Here is a 17771-nt window from a genome sequence, read left to right as displayed (position 1 = left end):
TTGCTTAAGTCCAGGAATTTGAGGCCAGCCTGGGCAATGTAGGATACCCTGCCTCTTAAAAGAAAAATATAAAAAGGAAAAGAAAATTCCTGATGAATACAAAGTACAAAATAACACTACTACACAGTTATATCACACTCTCTATGCCGAAATATTTAAGAATAAGTTACAAGTAGCTGAACATAGTGTCCCCTCCAATAAAGTCTTGGCTCATCTAAGAGCAATTAATGAGAGGCTGTCTCAGTTTCTCAGTACCAAGGACTGGACTGCTGAAGAGACACGAGTGAAAGAGTAAGCACAAGTTTTATTTGCTTCACCCAGATTAGGCCTGTGTTTATCCATAAAACTTTTCTCCACTATATGGACAAAGAATTGCTCCTTGTTCTCTAAAATTACCACCATTTATAACAAATATTGAAGCACCGGCAGCTCTGCATCCACCCAGAACCTCCTAAGTTTTGCAAAGGTGCCCAGACATCTGCCTGAAATATTACAGCTACAGTTTCTTCTTTCAAGGCAGCCATAAATATTTCTTCTGTAGCTCCTGAGACTCCAGTAAAATTAACATCTAGAGTCTAGTGAAGACTCTTCTTCACTGCAGACTCTTGGGAAAGATCATCAGAACCTTCCATACCTATTCTCTTCATAGGGGCTTTAATTCATAAAAATTGCTCTCCAAAAACCTTGTCCCATCATTTCCTAGTAATCAAGATAAAGAAAATATGGTAGATTCTCCTTATGCAAAGATATGAATTCACTTCCTCTCCTTGCTAAATGCTGAAATGTATTTCTGTCCCCAAAGTTAATACCTGTGACACTTTGGCAGTCATTAGCAGACATGCAGAGAATGGTGAAAGGTTGAGTTCCTGACACATGTTCCCAGCCATGATCGAACTAGGTGGTATCTTGCTTCAGCTCTTACACCTTAGACAAGTGCTCTAGTTGCTGTTCATTTACTACCACACTCTAAATTTTCATGCTCTTCGTTACTGATTTTTCTGTTTAAAATAGCAATTAAGCTGGGCATGGTGGTGTACGCTTGTAATACCTGCGCTTGGAGGATTGCGCGGGTTCGAAGCCAGCCTCAGCTACTTAGTGAGGCTCTCAGCAACTTAGTGAGACCCTGTTTCCAAACAAAATATAAAATGGGTCTGGGAGTATAGCCCAGAAGTAGAAAGCCTCTGGGTTCCACCCCCAGTACCACCAAAATAAATAAATAAATAAAATAGCACTTAAGCATAATGCTGAAATGCTATCTAATGTTTCTAAGTGAGAGAGGCTGTAATATGCTTTATAGAGAAAATACAACTGCTAGGTAAGCTTCATTCGGGCATAAGTTAACGTGCTACTGCTCATGACTTCAATGCTCATAAAATAAGGTAGTAAACAAAAATATAAAGAAGATAAAGTTATATATTAATCAGTTGATCAAAATGTTGTAGCCAGAAAGGCACAAGAACTTAACTCTGTATTTCTCCCTAGCAACAATAGTTTAATATTTGTGAATTCAGAGCTCAGTGTCTTTATAGACCATAACTACTGAGAATAATGAGAACTGAGCTGTATGTATCAAGAGATTAACTTATGTTCCACATATGTTGGGCACTAGAGGGAGTACAGATGAAGACTTGCTTCCTATCCCTATCAGGAATCTACCATATAGTTGAAAAGGGAAAGACAGAATACACCATTTAGGAGACTGTTGGAGAACAATGCAATGCTTCCCATTCCATATAGATGGAAGGGAACTCAGAGTATTGTATATGCTAATCAATTCAAATATGTTATAGCCTTATGGAAGGAAAGATGTAATGGTTCAATTGTAGAGGTCACTTGATATTTTTAAATAACATTAAATATTACATTATATCTTTCCTGCCCTATGGAATTGTTAAGAAAGATAGGAACATGACTATTTTGCAAGGTAAGCCACTAAGGTTCTGGGAGAAGTTAAGTAATGTGACATAAGCAGTAAATGGTTGTGCCAGGAACGTGTCACAGATCTCCTAACTCCTAATGTGGTTCTCTGACCATGCTTACACTGTGAATTGTTAAACTCAGAAAGAATAGGGATCAGTCCTCTTGGAAACATGAGGGATGATTTCGCTTTCCCTTTGGATACTCTACTTTCTGTCTTAAAAGTAAATATGACTCTTATTAGTAGATTAAAATACACATTATAATAATAACGAGAGGAAATGGCAGGACAAGGGCACAGTAGGAACAATACACAGTGGAAGATGCTAGAATTCTATTGGTCCTTGAGCTGCTGTGGGAGCTGGAGAAACATGGCTGCTTAAAATAGATAAAAGCAAAGCTGCGAGTGATAGCACACACCTGTGGGCCCAGTACTTGGAGGCTGAGAGAGAAGGATCAAAGGTTCATGGCCAGCTTCTGCAACTTAGTGAGGCCCTCCACAACTTAATATAGTACAATAGAGTTAACGGTATATATATATAGCTCAGAGGTAGAATGCCCTTGGGTTCAACCCCAGTACAATACATATACAGACACACACACACACACACACACACACACACACACACACAGAGAGAGAGAGAGAGAGAGAGAGAGAGAGAGAGAGAGAGAGAGAGAGAGAGAAACAAGTGGCTTCTCTAGCAAGGCTAAACAAATTCATTTAATGAACAACTGAAATTTTGTCTTTTCAATGAAATCAAATATACTTTTGAGAAAAATAAGAGATATTGGGTTGATTTGATTTGGAGCCTGTGGGTACTGTTCATATAGTGGGTAAGCAACACACAAGTAAGTCCCAATGGTTATTTGGGTGAATGGGTGACCTGAAAGAAATTCTCCTAGAATTAATTTATTTTCAATGCAAGACTTTGTGCTTGTTTGAAAACAGATTATATAGATGGCAAGGAGCTTATGTTCAGAGTAGTTTCTCTTTGTCTTTATTTATTTTTATATTTATTATTATTATTATTATTATTATTTTTTTTTTTTTTTTTTTTGGTGGTACTGGGGGTGGAACCCAGAGGCTTTCTACCTCCAGGCTTTACTCCCAGACCCATTTTATATTTTGTTTGGAAACAGAGCCTCACTAAATAGCTGAGGCTGGCTTTGAACCTGGGCAATCCTCCTGTCTCCGCCTGCCAAGTGCGGGGATTACAAGCATGTGCCACCATGCCCGGCATTCTCTTTGTCTTTAAATAGTAATAAAGAGCAAAAATGTCCAGTTACCAGACATGATATCTTTATTTTTTTCTTTTTCAGTTCTGGGATTGAACCTAGGGGTATTCTACATTGTAGTTAAACCCCCAGCTCGATTTTTTGTTCTTTATTTTTTTAAAATAGGGTCTCACTAAGTTGCAGTTTAGCCTCACTAAATAGCTGAGGCTGGTGTGAACCCATATCTTCTGGGCTGAGCCTCCAAGTCTGTGCCACCACACCCAGCTTAACATGGTATCATTTTTAATGTCTTTGGGAAACCTGGAGAAGGTTTCAGTCATTGTCCAGATCTGAACTGGACTTGCTTAATCTATTTTGATTATTAGATTTCTACTTGCCTGTATGTGATGGCTTTGCTAATAACCTGGGAAACACAGCTTCTAGTTTAAAATACTGTGTTCTGCCAACAATATAAATGCTGCCTTTCCCTTGGTTGTAACAGAGTTAGGAATTTTGGCTCTCTGATGCTATTTTCCCTAGGACACAGAATGAGAGAAAAGCAGAATTTCACCTTTGTAAAGAATCATTCCTGCTGGGATCTTGAGAGTTCTTAAATATCCCGAATGTAAGTGATTTCACTCACACCACTTCTGTTTCTTTTTCCATTCTCCCTTTTTCTACCTCTTAGGCTTGCAGATTTACTCATTCCTTTTCCTTCTTGTGAATTTTGGTCTCCTGAACCTCCGCAAGTCTTAGATGATAGGATTTTGTAGTGGGAAGCACTCTGTCCTGGGTGCTGTGTGTGATTAACAGGTCATACAAACCTGTTACTGAGTAGATGGTGTCAAGCCTCATTGAGCCGTTTGGGTTTGAATACTTGGTAGAATAAGTTTGGCACAATAAAAGCCGAATTCTTCCTCTTGTAAGAGCTCTCAGGACCCTTGCTACTTCTAAACCATAGGGGCAGGGGAAGGTGCGGCTACCTTTGTGATTCTGGCAGCGCGATCACCTGGCTGAGGAGGGAGAGTTGCCTCTTAGGTGTCCCCTCATCGCAGTACACGTGTCCCTTTGATGTGTAGAGAATGCGAGGGAGAGGCAAAGCAGAGCGATTCTGTGGGAATCTAGACCAGCCTCCCTCGTTACATAGGCTCGTCCTCTGCATTGCATCCCAGCGTCGGTGATTTGCTGTTTGGAGACTGCAGATTTGCATAGAGCCCCTGGCTTCGCTTCGCGTGTGGTTTTCTTTTCTTTTTCTTTTCTTTTCTGTTTTTTTTTTCCTCCTCCTTTTCTTTATCCTCCCACCCCCCTTCTCTCCACACACACAACACACACTCCGTCTGCCGCCGCTTTTTCTCAGCTGCCCTTCCCCCGCCGGATCCCTCTTGCTTCCTAAGGGTGCACTCCTCCTCGGAACCCCTCGCCGGCGTGAGTGTCGGGGCGGCGGGCGCGGACGGCCTCGGGAGCAGGCGATGCGCGCCGCTGCTCTGCGCGTTGCCCGGGGAAGGCTGGCGCGAGCCGGAGAGCCGGCCGAGGCTGGATGGAGGGAGGGGGCGCCTCGATTCCATGGGGTCTGCTGCTCCCTTGAAAGGAGGTTGGGCCGGCGAAGTGGCCTCTCCAGTTCCCACACACAATGCTAAATGGATTTATCTAGTGGATTCCTGGTGGATGGCTGTCATGTAGAAGTGAGGACCCTCCAGGAGGAGCTTTAAACAATTTCTCGGCTTCCCACCCCTCTGGCACGCACTCTCGCCCGAAACTCCTTGGGAGTATCCCTGGAGAACCTGGAGCCCTGGAAATCTGGGAACAGACACCCTCTCCGCGCTTGTTCTCCCCCAGGGCTGCCTTTCCGGACAGGCCCCCGTCGACTGCACTAGACTCGGCTATGTTTCGGATTGTTTGGGGTGCAGGGCACGACAGACTCCAGGACCTCGAGAAGACTGTCCAAAGGAGGGAGAGGATGGGTGCCCGGCTGCGGTGAGGCGGTCGCCCCACAGCCCGCCCCGCGCCGCCCGCTCCCCGGAGCCCTCTCCTCGCGCCCGAAACTTTGCCTCCCGCGGCAGCCTCCCCTCGGCGGGCGCCCCGCCATGTACCCGAGGATACTCCGGTGCAGCGCCGAGCTGGGCTCGTCTGGGGGCGGCGGCAGCGGCGGCGGCGCTGGGGGGCGCCTGGCCCTGCTCTGGATAGTCCCGCTCACCCTCAGCGGCCTCCTAGGATTTGCATGGGGGGCGTCCAGTTTGGGAGCACACCACATCCACCATTTCCATGGCAGCAAGCATCATTCAGTGCCTATTGCAATCTACAGGTCACCGGCATCCTTGCGAGGCGGACACGGTGGGTCTGCGATGCCAAGTTCTTGCGGGTTACCTTTTGCTTCCCCCTGAAACCATGCACTCGCTTCTGGGCCTCTTAGGCTTGGAGAAATGGAAGCTGGAGAGAAGGGGGGTGCATTTGGGTGTGCTTGGTGGGAGCCACTTATCTCTTTGAAGACAATAGAAGGGGATGGGGGAAGGCATCGCAGGGTTGGTGGTGAGGAGTGGGAGGGGCGTTCTGTGTAGATGTGCTTGCAGAGAGAGAGAGAGAGAGAGAGAGAGAGAGAGAGAGAGAGAGAGAGAGAGAGAGAGAGAGAGATCTGGACACCCATTAAAGGACCAGCCAGGACTGGGCGCTGGCCCCGAGGGAAGCGGGCGTCACTCTCTAGAAGGTCACTCAGTGGCCAGATGGGGCGCCACTCTCGGCCGAGGGAGTGAGCGCCAGGGACCAAGGGTTCTGCAGCACCTTTTGTCTGTGCTCTAAGTGCTGCCCCACCTCCTGCCCATCTTCCCGGGCCTCGCTCGGGAAGAGAGAGATTCTATCAACCAGTCTGGTTCCAAACAACGCTCCAACTGCACAGAGAGTCGGTCCGGGAACTCGCTCCACAGGAGGCCAGTCCCTTCTACCCCTACTCTTCCCTTAGGGTAACTGAGGCACCATCTCCAATGCTGGCCAACACCTACCAGGCACAGAGGGGACTTCTGGACACCATTCCTCTCCCACCCACTTCCTGTTTATATACATCCTTTCTTGGTGATTAGGTTGAGTGCTATTCTAAATGGAACAGAAAAGGGCTGGGCTCCATCTCCCAGAAGTCTTCTCTGCAGGGTATTGGAATAAGAAAGGTCCTGCTTCCCCCTTCCTCTGTATTTAGTTCTTTTCTCTAAGGGCCAGTGAGCCCCTGCTTTCTGGGATAAGCCAGGAGATCTGCATGGAGGGGAAGTTAGAGCAGAGGGAAGCCATCCGCCCAATGCACAGTTCCTTTGTAAAGAATAGAGTGTAAAGAACTACCTTGAATAAGTGGGTTCCTTCTTCAGAGTGGCCACAAATGTGAGCCGGGTTCCTCTCATCTTTGAGCAAATGCTTATTTCAGATAACCTGAATTGCCAAAAAATAAAAATAAAAATCAAGCTTCTTCTTTCCCATGGGTTAGTCTTTGTCCACTACCAGTATTTCTTTTCCCCAGAATAGACCACACTCATTTACAAAGCAGGGTGAAAGTTCTACCCATTTTCCACCTCTTTCTCGTAAGGCACATTCACCTTCAGCTCTGAATCCTGTGCCCTTTTCCTGTGATAATATCCCCTGAGCAATTAGCTGCAGGTGGGACGAAGGAAGGATAGTCTTCCCACCTGAGAACAATTGACTTTAGATTTGAGAAGTTAATGCATAAGCTAACTAAAGAGCGGCCAAGGTGCCCAGACAACCTCTTTTTGGGAGTAGAATAATGAAACACTTCTCTGGGTCCTAAGAATTGGTTCCTTTCCTCCTTCTCCTACTTTTCTCCCAGGAAGAGTCTTAAAAGTGGCTAACGTGAAGACAGGAGGGATGCCTCAAACTGAACCCACTGAAACAGTCAAGAGCTCATGCTCTCACCACAGGATTCTAGGAGCTTGTTGCTCCATTTATTTACCTGGGTGCAGTTCTTAAAGGCTGCCAGACAGAATTGTGTGAGTCCTGTGGGAGGGAGGAGAGCCAAGGTGCTGGAGGGGCAGACAGAGTGTGGGTGGGGGGTGGGTGCAGTGAGCAGATGGGGGTATTCAAGGAGATGGGGCATCTAATTGTACCAGAGAGTAGCATTTGGGTAATAATCTCATATGCAGATTAACTTCTTTTGTAGGGCTCAGCCTCTCTCCCAGGGGGAGGAAGCTGAATGGGTAAAGTGCCTGTGGAGAAGGGATGATAAGAGGCCCTGAGGCAGAATTGAGCTCTCCTTTCCTTTTGCCAGGGCAGCTTCAGCCCCAGGTGGTCACCTTCTGTTGGTCTTTACAAACATTTCTTTTCCCCCAGAAGAAACTTTAATACACATTTTCTGTGTATTAATGAAAAAATCTGGCTCATCCATCTCTGGAAAAGAGAAAATATCAGAAAATAGTGGAGACAAAAAGAGTGTTGGTAGTATTCTTTTTGGTTAGAGAACTTTCTTTCCTAGGGTCTACTGTACAGTCAGTTTTATTTGTTTAGAAAACTCTCCCCAACCTCCTGCACTCTGTGGAAAAGGGCTGCCCCTCTTCTTCCCCTCTCTTTTTAATCACAGAAGCAAACTTGCCTGTCAGGAGCCAGCCCTCACCAAAGAAAAGCCCTGCTGTTAATTTTTCATACTTCTTTCCTTCCCTTCTTTGAAAAGATAGAATTAACTCTAAAGAGAACAATCTAGGACCATTGGAATGAAAAATAAGCTTGTGTTGTTGAAGGATGGAGAATGAGGGCCAGGTGGAAGGGCAGAGGGTGGAGAGGTGGGCAGGCAGGGCGATGGCCTAAAAGGGACCTAATAAAAAAAAAGGTGAGGCTGAATTTGTTAGGTCAATAAGCTGCCTGAATATTTAGCTAATTATTGGGACACAGGGCTCACCAGGAAAGAATGTTTAAACCTAATAGATGGGGGGTAAAAAGAAAACACAAAGATAAATGACAATATGATAAATTCCTAGCAGAAAATCAGGCAGGTAAAAATGAGGTTTAGTTCAAAATCTGAGATGTGTAAATGAACAAACCAACAAGTGTGTTTGATTGTATTTGAATCCCCAACAGTCATAAAACATTATTTTTTATTCTAATAGGGAATATATGTATATGCTTTAATGTATAAAAGAAAAATCATGTGTGGTAGATTTTGGGGACTAAAATTGAGTCTCCTATGTTTTGAAAACTGCTGGGTTGACTATCCAGGTTCATCCTTTTTCATTTTCTCATCATGCTATGCTTCATTTGCACTATTATGAGGTGTCACTTACAAGGTTTGCAGGGTGCAGAGAGAGCTCATGGCTACCCAGAGTGTCTTTGTGCAAGCTGACCCAGTTGCAGCGATTATGATGAGGTTTTTTTTTTTTTTAAGTACAGATATATGAGAAGCAGGTTTTGAGAACACTGCAGGGTCCTACTTTACTTTGCATGCATTTGAGAACATAAATGGTGAAACTACCTTTATGGAAAAAATATTTTTCCTAGTTAAATAAATAGAGAACTGACTGTAAATGACAAGAAGCAAGCTTGCTTGTAATTAAAGCAGCCAAGAGTCCAGAATAGACCGGTGTGCTCAGCCAGTGCTGCTTTTGTGATGTGCCATATGTGCCGAGCATAGGATGATGTCAGCGCATTGCTCAGGTTCCCAGCTCAGCGCAGGCTCTCCTAAGTACCTCTGCTCTGCATACTTTAGAAAATTATCTCAGAGCCTCTCAGTACCTAAGAGAGAAAAGGAGAAAGCCATCACAGATCTGAGCACACTGTTGCCAGCCCTTCTCCTCCCACAGATATGAACTCCAGAAATTATATTTTTCTAATGAGTTTATACTATTAAAGGGCAAAAGGGTTTTTCCACAAAGAAACATTAACACATTTTAAAAGTGTGTGTGTGTGTGTGTGTGTGTGTGTGTGTTTTGTATTTGAAGTTCCCCAGTGCTGTTACTAATAAGGATAATAATTATTTGTTGAAAATAGAATGTTATTCTTTCCGGGGCACTTTCAGTAGTTTTGAAGAGTTTGAGTAGCATTTTTCTTGTTAAGGCTACTGAGGCATATCATAGATGGGCCAAAACATGGACCCAGATCTCTGATCATGGTCAAAGAGGAATTAGAATCAAAGCTTTATGGCCCATAGCCCAGAGCAAGTGCAGGAGCTCAAAGATTTTTAAACTAGAACTGAGAGGATCCTTCATGTGGTTTAATGGCTGATCTCTGGGAGTAGAAATCATTACAAGGATTAAGGCCCAGAGCTTTGCTTCCAGCCTGTATTAACAGTAATGCACACTGTGATGAAGGCTGATGGCACCTCAAGGTGTCCTATGGGTCACTTCATTGATTCTGCTGAGGAGATTTTTGTTGTTCTGTTGTTTTTGTAAGAGGTAGGAGGTTGGAATTTCTGTGCTCTTTTGTGTAGCAACCCAGAGGTTTCACAAAACATTTCATAGTATACTCTGTATTGAAGAAATAGTTAACTATTCTGGTAATTGATTTCTATGTTTGAGCAGGAACATTTTTTACTCTCAGTATTCTGCTGAAATAGGCATTGGTATTCTGTGTTTCTATGAGCTTCTTATTTTATTGTTTTGGTACTGGGGATTTTAACCAGGAGCATTCTACCTCTGAGTTACACCCTAGCCCTTTATTTATTTATTTTTAAATTTTGAAGTAGAATGTCCCTAAGTTGCTGAGATTCTTCTTGTCTCAACCTCCGAAATACTGGAATTACAGTTGTGTGTTACCATGTCCAGCCTTCGATTGGCTTCTTCAACAAAAATTTATGTCATTAAAATGCTGTTTTGAACAAGATGGCTAGGGAGTTTTTCTGTAAGAATCTTTGAAACAATCATGATCTAAGTAATTCTGGCACTCCAGAGTAATTTGGTTGCCTGAAACTTTAATATAATTCTTAGATTGTTCATTCATTCATTCAGTAATTGTATTAAAAATGCTTCTTGTGGACATGTTTTGCTGTTTGTGTGCCAGGTACCATGGATAGCCAGAGAATAATGGAAATAATGGAGGGAGGGGGAGGGAAGGAGAGCCAACCCACTAATGAAGAAGTTTATAACTTAGTTCTAAAAATCAACGCTATTATTAGAAGAAGTTAATCCTTAAACAAAACATCTTTTTAAAAATACTTTATCTCTACACATAAATTTTTAAAAATGAAGTTCATGTGGATGTAGCAATCATCTTGGACTTAACATAAAACTACCCAATAAGTATATCAAAATAGGAGCTGGGTGTGATTGCACGTGATTGCAATTCTAGTACTTGGGAGGCTGAGATAGGAGGATAAAGGTTTGCGGCCAGCTTCAGCAACTTTTGAGGCTCTCTTCAACTTTAGTGAGACCCTGCTTCAAAATTAAAAAAATAAAATAGAGCGGTGTAGCTTAGAGATAGAATGTCCCTGAGTTCAATCTCCAGTCACACACACACACACACACACACACACACACACACACACACACACACACACAAGAATATCAAAATAGAGAATTTTATTTGCTTTATTTATTTATTTATTTATTTACTGTGTTGAGGATTGCCCACAAGGGCATTCTATTTCAGAACTACAGTCCTACCCTTTTTATTTTTTATTTTGAAGCAGGTTCTTTTGCTACACAGAAAGGTCCAGAGATCTCCCTAACTTGCTGAGGCTGGCTTCAAACCTACAATTTTCCAGCCTCCTGGGAAGTGGGATTATAGGTGTGCACCACCATGTCTGGCCTTTTTATAGAATTTTAGTATTAAACCGGGCGTGGTGGCGCGTACTTGTAATCCCTGTGCTTGGGAGGCGGAGACAGGAGGATTGCGCAGGTTTGAAGCCTGCTTAATAGACCCTGTTTAAAAAAAAAATTTAAAAAAGTATAAAATAGGTCTGGGAGTGTAGCCCGGAGGTAGAAGGGTTTCCAGAAACCCCAGTACCACAAAAAAAAAAAAAAGAAAAAAAGAATTTTAGTATTAATGTCCTAGGAAGAGCTCCTTGCACAATTGATTTTTCCCAAATTGCTGCATATATTCCTTCTAATAAAACACACAACTTTTATTTTTCGAATAGAGATAAGTCTTGTTTTGCAAATGTGTTTAAGATGGGAAATACATTGATTCAAATTTACACTAATGTATAAATAATTGAGGCAGGAACATCTTTGTGAAAAGTTGGCCATTGCTGTCATTAGCATTGTGTAAATTCACTCAGCTATTTATCTTTCCTAGGAATGTTTTCTTAACTCATAAAATAAAAATATAATTAGTTACATCTTCATGAAAAACAAACGAAATCGTGAATTTGAAGAGCACTCAGACTATATTAGGTCCTGAATAAATGTTTTATTAAAAAAAATTAAAGGAGTCTTCAAAGAGTAGCTATGTATAGTGGAAATAAAAGACCTTGAAATAAGAAGACCTGAGTTCTAGTCTTCAGTCTGCCAGTTATTAACTGTGTGACTTCTGAAATTCAGTTATCATTTTAAGCACAAATTCTCTTTTAGTTTTAAAGTTTGATGAACATGTCCTTCTCATTTCATCAGTCTAACATCAGAGATCTAAAAACTCGATCCTCCCAGGGTCACCGCAAATTAGTAGCATTTGGAAACAGAATCCAAATCTTCTAAGTTATCCTCCTCTTCATTAAAATACTTCTCCATGAAGCCTTTGTTCTAAGAGTGGACAGAGACTTTCATCTGTGATTTTCACCTGAACACCATGTTCATGTTAATCTTTTTTAGGTGATTAACCGAAATTAGAGGTTTGGTCTTTGAAAACAGAGCAACAGAATTTGATTTGTATAGAGAAAAACATTCTTACTCTTCCCCTAGTCAGCCATCAGTGACTCATTTGTACTACATCATAGTGTATTTCTCTTCAGTGAAAAGCATAATTGTTTAAGTTTTTAATAATATCAATAATAATATCGAGCATGAATTTTTATATTGTTTTGTCAATCTTATGCTTGGGTCATCAGACCTCTAAGATCATTTCTAGTTCTAATATTCCTTTACTAGTAGGTAGATCTTAAAATCATCATGCTTTTGTTAACTTTTTCTGGAGACTTATTAATTCTAAGCATACTGTAATTGGGGTTCTTTTTGCAAAGATGGTATTCAGGTTTCTTTTTTTCAATTGTCCTAATCAGTATTTAAGGGTGGCTCACTTAGGCTTAGAACACGCTTACAGTGTTAGGTCTAAAAATATCTCTTAGTAAATAGCTGGGTGTGGTGGTAGGTACCTATGATCTCAGTATTTGGGAGGCTGAGTCAGTATGATCTAAGGTTTGAGGCCATCCTGGGCAACTTAGTGGACCCTGCATGGAAAAAGAATGCCCCTGAGTTCAATTCTCAGTACCATAAAAAAAAAAAAAGAATGTCTCTTAGAAAGGTCTTTTCTAAGATGGGCATGGTGGCACATGCTTGTAATCCCTGCGCTTGGGAGGCTGAGACAGGAGGATCGCACAGGTTCGAAGTCAGCCTCAGCTACTTAGTAAGGCTCTCGGCAACTTAGTAAGTCCGTTTCCAAATAAAATATTTTAAAAAATAGATCTGGGAGTGTACCTCGGAGGTAGAAATCCCATCCCCAGTACCACAAAAAAAAAAGAAAGAAAGAAAGAAAAGAAAGGTCTCTTCTTCTTAGCCAGGTGTGGTGGAGCAAGCTTGTAATTCCAGTAGTTGGGAGGCTGAAACAGGAGTATCCAGGTTTGCATCCAGCCTCAGCTACTTACTTAGTGAGGCCCTCTGCAACTTAGTGACACACTATTTCAAAATAAAGAATAAAAAATCGGGCTGGGGGTGTAGCTCGGAGGTAGAATCTCAGCCCACACACACACACACACAAAAAAAAAAAAAAAAAAGGAAAGAAAGAAAAAGAAAGGTCCCTACTTAATCCATTTTATCAGTTTGTCTAGGACATTTTGGTCTATGTGGGGTATAGAATATTTCTCCAGAAAGAAATTTGTAATAGCCTTTAAAAATATTCCAAAATGCGCCGGGCATGGTGGTGCACTATTGTAATCCCCGCGCTTGGGAGGCTGAGACAGGAGGATCGTACAGGTTCGAAGCCAGCCTCAGCTACTTAGTGAGGCTTTCATCTACTTAGTGAGGCTTTCAGCAACTTAGTGAGAACCTGTTTCCAAATAAAACATAAAAAAGGTCTGGGAGTATAGCCTGGAGGTAGATAGCCTCTGGCTTCCACCCCCAGTACCACCAAAAAAAAAAAAAAAAAAAATCAAAATGCAAGATTTTTCATTGTTGATCATACAGCAGTGCATTCCTTCAAAAGATTTTGTAGAACTGAGTGAAAACAGCTATCTCCTAAGTGTATATTTCTACACTACTTTCAGGTAAAGCGTCTCATTTAATCTTTATCACAACACAGGCAGGACTTATGATCATCATTTTGCTGATGGAGAAACAGACTTAGAGAGGTGGTGATTTTGCCAGGGCCATTTAATAATAGCCACAGTACTTTTGCTTTTTCATGACACTATGAGAAGGGAGAAAAGTTTTTTAAAAAAATAAACTCACTGCATTTGAATTTAGGAGACCTGAATTTTGTCTTAGTATTATCACTTTCCAATTCAGTTCTCAAAAAATTGCTTCTTAAGAATAAAATTAGCCCAGTGTGGTGGTGAAGGCCTGTAATCATAGCAGATTGGAAGCTGAGACAGGAGGATCAAGATTTGAGACCCTTGACAACCTAAGGAAACTATATTTCAAAATAAAAAATACAAAGGGCTTGAGGGTGTAGATCAGAAGTAAAATGCCTTTGGGCTCAATCCCTGATACCCCTTTCAATAAAATTAGCCAAAAATGAAAATCTAACTCTTACAATCTATTAAGAGTTTTTTGATGTTTCAATACATGTATACATTGTGTAATGTTCAAATGAGATTAATAATATCTATCACCTCAAATATGTTCATGTAGAGTGCTTTTTAATGTGTGGTAAAATATAGGCAGTGATACTGATTCAGGTACCACCTCTGCACCGTTGTTTTATCTGCATTGCCTTTGGACAATAGTACCTGTCACTATTTATGTGGTTCAGCCTGTCGTGGCTATTAGTTACCATCTAGACATTATTATATTTTTAAAAATGACTAAAGGATTGAGAGATACTAAACAGAAGTGGTATTTTTGATGCTTCTTAAACAGATAATTCTGGACTCTGAAGTCCCTAATTTCGCATTATGACTGAGTGATCTTTTATATTCTGAGAGTTGCAGAGTATAAAAGCACATCACTATGAGTGATCATGATGATGTTCTAGAAACTATACTCAGGGGCAGCATGGTATCTAACATTATGATATTCTCACAATAGCCGATAGGTGCTTTTATTGGAGCCAGAAGCAGCACATCTTAAATAAGTGTGTAGTTTTCCTCATGAACTTCACTTTCAAATTTTATAATATTTGTTAATATGATGAAGTCTAATTTAGTTTTCATCTATTTAGCTATGTCACTTTATGTATAGTTATCCTTTTCCATGATCAAGCATGTTACAATCTGGTATAGAGAAATAATACTGAGGATGACTAATGGAAATACCATTGGGAATTTAGAGAAATGTGGAAACTGAACTTTCTACTTGGTTAGCAGACCACTGTTTAATAGCCTACTTCTTTTATATATTATACATTGATTTATGAAAGTCTAGTTATATCGAGCCATTTATGCTTTCATAATCATTGAGAGTCGATGATTTTTAGGACATGTTTCCAAAGCCGGAAAAGAGATGCTATTTCAACACTAACCTGCATTTCCTAAAGTCCCTATTTTCATTTTCAATACTGCAGTGTGCTGTATCTGCCATTTTTTTATATCCATTGTCAAAGTAGTAACATATGATGGAAGAAAGTGAATAAAAAATTAATCTCTGTCAGGAAAGTGGTGAATTGGACATGTTAAATATGCAAGTATATATTTGGGGACTTGACTTACTCCTTTTCTTAGGACATGTTCTAAGTGAAGGACAGAGGTTTGATGCTGCCTATGAACAACTCTTCACACCATAATCAAAAGTTGAGAACTACTGATGGATTTCTGATAAATATCTAAACAAAAGCCTTATGTTTAGTATATTTATGAAGCATTGATGTTCAGGTACCTTTGTAATGACTAACATGTATAACAATAGTCTATTAGTATGTGCCTGTAATACAATTTTTGCCACAGTAATCTTATTTTTAAATGTAAAGCTTTGCTTTTACTTTTTTTTGGGGGGGTGGTACTGGGATTCCTGGAAACCCTTCTACCTCCGGGCTACACTCCCAGACCTATTTTTATATTTTTATTTGAAAACAGGGTCTCTTAAGACAGGGAGGCTGGTTTCGAACCAGCGCAATACTCCTGTCTCCGCCTCCCAAGCGCAGGAATTACAAGCATGCGCCACCATGCCCGGCTTTGCTTTTACTTTTTAATAAAGCACACTAAAATTTTAATTCTCTTTACAGAAGATATCACTTCAAATTTTGGCTCAGGGAGTGAGTTAATTTGTAGGGGTGCTGCACTATTCTAATTCTCCTCAGTAAAAAAAAAAAAAAAAGGCTGTCCGGAGAAAGAATGAGTGCTCTGGAAGATGGTAGAAATAGCCAATTGCATCATGTATTTATTAGTCATAGTTAGTGCTTATTATGTGCCAGGTACACTACTAAGTTCTTAATGAAATGTCAATTATTTAATCCTCACTAAAACTCTATAAGGTGGAAACTATTAGTTTTCCATTTCACACATAAGAACATCAAGGCAGAATAAAGTTAATAAATAGCCCACTTTATAAAACTGAAATTGTTTGGCTTGGGTTTAAACCCAAGCAAGCTCAGCAGGAAGTCCATGCTCTTAATCCCTACATCGTACTATCAACAAACATAATATATCTTCACTGTAATTGTTGTTTACTTGTCCAGCTTTCAATGCCAGTGGTTCATGATGGACCAACTGAAGATGACTGTTGAGATTAACTTTCTCTAATATCCACCAAATCATTTATCTGAAAGTTTATTGATTTTCCTTATCTTTCAATTTGTTTTGAGGCTTCTTACTCCTTAACTACACAGGGCACCCAGAGTTCTCCCCATGCCTTTCTTTATTGTTTTGACTAATTTAGTAATCCTGATATCCACCACTTCATCAAGAGCAAAGGAGTGATTGATTCAAGATGTTTATTAATGTTTATTAGCTCCTTTCATTCCAGTTGGCAAACACATTCCCTAAAAATTGATAATTTACTCTGATAATAGAATAATTAGCAAGTGCAACCAAGATTTACAATTAAAAGGAATAGTTGCCACGGGTCTCCTCAGGTGAAAGAAATCTTTCTGTAAATGGTGAAATAAAATGTATAGTTCTTAAGGCAGGATAAAGAGAAAATACGACAATTGGCCATCTACTAATTTACTACTAATTTAGCTACTTTAAGTATTATAATTTTATTTATGTGTTAATTAAGTCAAACATATAAAAAATAAAATAGCATTCTCTATATGTACTTGGTATTGTATGACTACATGAAGAATTCAAGCATTCTACCCTTCATTTCTAATGAGTTTTGAAATTGGAAATTGAAGCAACATTTAGAAAAGATGGTAAATGCTTTGAGTCTCTCAGTTACATTTTACTTAGAGATTTTTGTTTTTTCAGCTGAAGATCAGAATTCTCATTACAGTTTTTTCACTGGCATTCCACATATTCTACTTAAAATAGCACCACAGAAACTGGAAACTCATTTCCTTGTGAGATAAGGATTACTCTTGTAGATCTGTTGGTACACACTAAAGAACTGGCCTTGTACAAGTTTCTAAACATCTCCGATCCTCCTTTTTTTAAAAAAGTAAAATAGTGTATATAATGTATTCTCCCTAGGGTTGTTCTGAAGATTGTATACTTTAAGTAAACATCTGGTACAGGACCTAATACATGGCTGCAGCCCCTTAAAGTGTTAGACAGACTTCCCCCCAACTGAGGTTAGCTATAAAAAGGACTGTCCTCTGAGTCTTTTAAAACAGATTGGCTGGGCATGGTGGCACAGGCTTGTAACCCCAGTATTCAGAAGGCTGAGACAGGAGGATCTCAGTTCACCACCAGCCTCAGCTACTTAGTGAGGTCCTTTGCAATTCAATGAGACGCTATTTAAAAATAAAGAAAAAAATAGAGCTGGAGGTGTAGCTCAGAGGTAGAATGCCCCTGGATTTCATCCCCATTACCAATAAATAAATAAATAAAAACATTACATTCTTTCCATTTTATATTGATTTGCTAGATTGCTTATGACTAATTTGAAAGTGCAACCATGATTTACAATTAAATGGTTTTGTTAAGAATTTAGATTACTAAATTCTTAATAGTAAATATTTAATCCTCACTACAACTCTATAAGGAAGGTGCTATTAAGACAAAAGGTGGAAATTGAGATCCTTTCCAGGCATCTGATTCATCCCAAAGTAGATGGCACATATGGTAACAGAGGATATGATGTAGAACACCAATATTTTGCATACCTTTGGATCATATGAGCATAGAACCAGGGAGCTAGCAGTAAACTGAACTGTCAAGGCTGTCTATGAATCTCCGAATTGGACATGCTTTTTTATTTTCTTTTAAAAATTATTTTAATATTTAGATTAGACCTCCTTAAAATAGAGGGAGAGGA

At 40.4% G+C, this 17771-nt stretch overlaps 1 protein-coding gene across 36 annotated transcripts in view; it reads left to right on the top strand.

The window, feature by feature from the left end:
- NRXN1 (neurexin 1) overlaps positions 1–17771 on the top strand; it is a gene marked incomplete at both ends in the record, with an annotated part of 1249621 nt that overhangs the window by 746837 nt on the left and 485013 nt on the right. For 4 of the 36 annotated variants that reach the window (XM_080711555.1, XM_080711554.1, XM_080711557.1 and 1 more), the window contains one exon: positions 5217–5463. The exons of the other annotated variants lie outside the window; for them this stretch is intronic. In XM_080711555.1, coding sequence (XP_080567681.1) covers positions 5217–5463 — 247 coding nt within the window. Of the gene's footprint in view, positions 1–5216; positions 5464–17771 lie in introns of those variants that run through there. 36 annotated transcript variants of the gene reach the window in all.

This window comes from Muscardinus avellanarius (assembly GCF_963383645.1).
Source record: "Muscardinus avellanarius genome assembly, chromosome: 15".
NCBI lineage: Eukaryota > Metazoa > Chordata > Mammalia > Rodentia > Gliridae > Muscardinus > Muscardinus avellanarius.
This window is presented reverse-complemented; position numbering and strand designations above follow the sequence as displayed.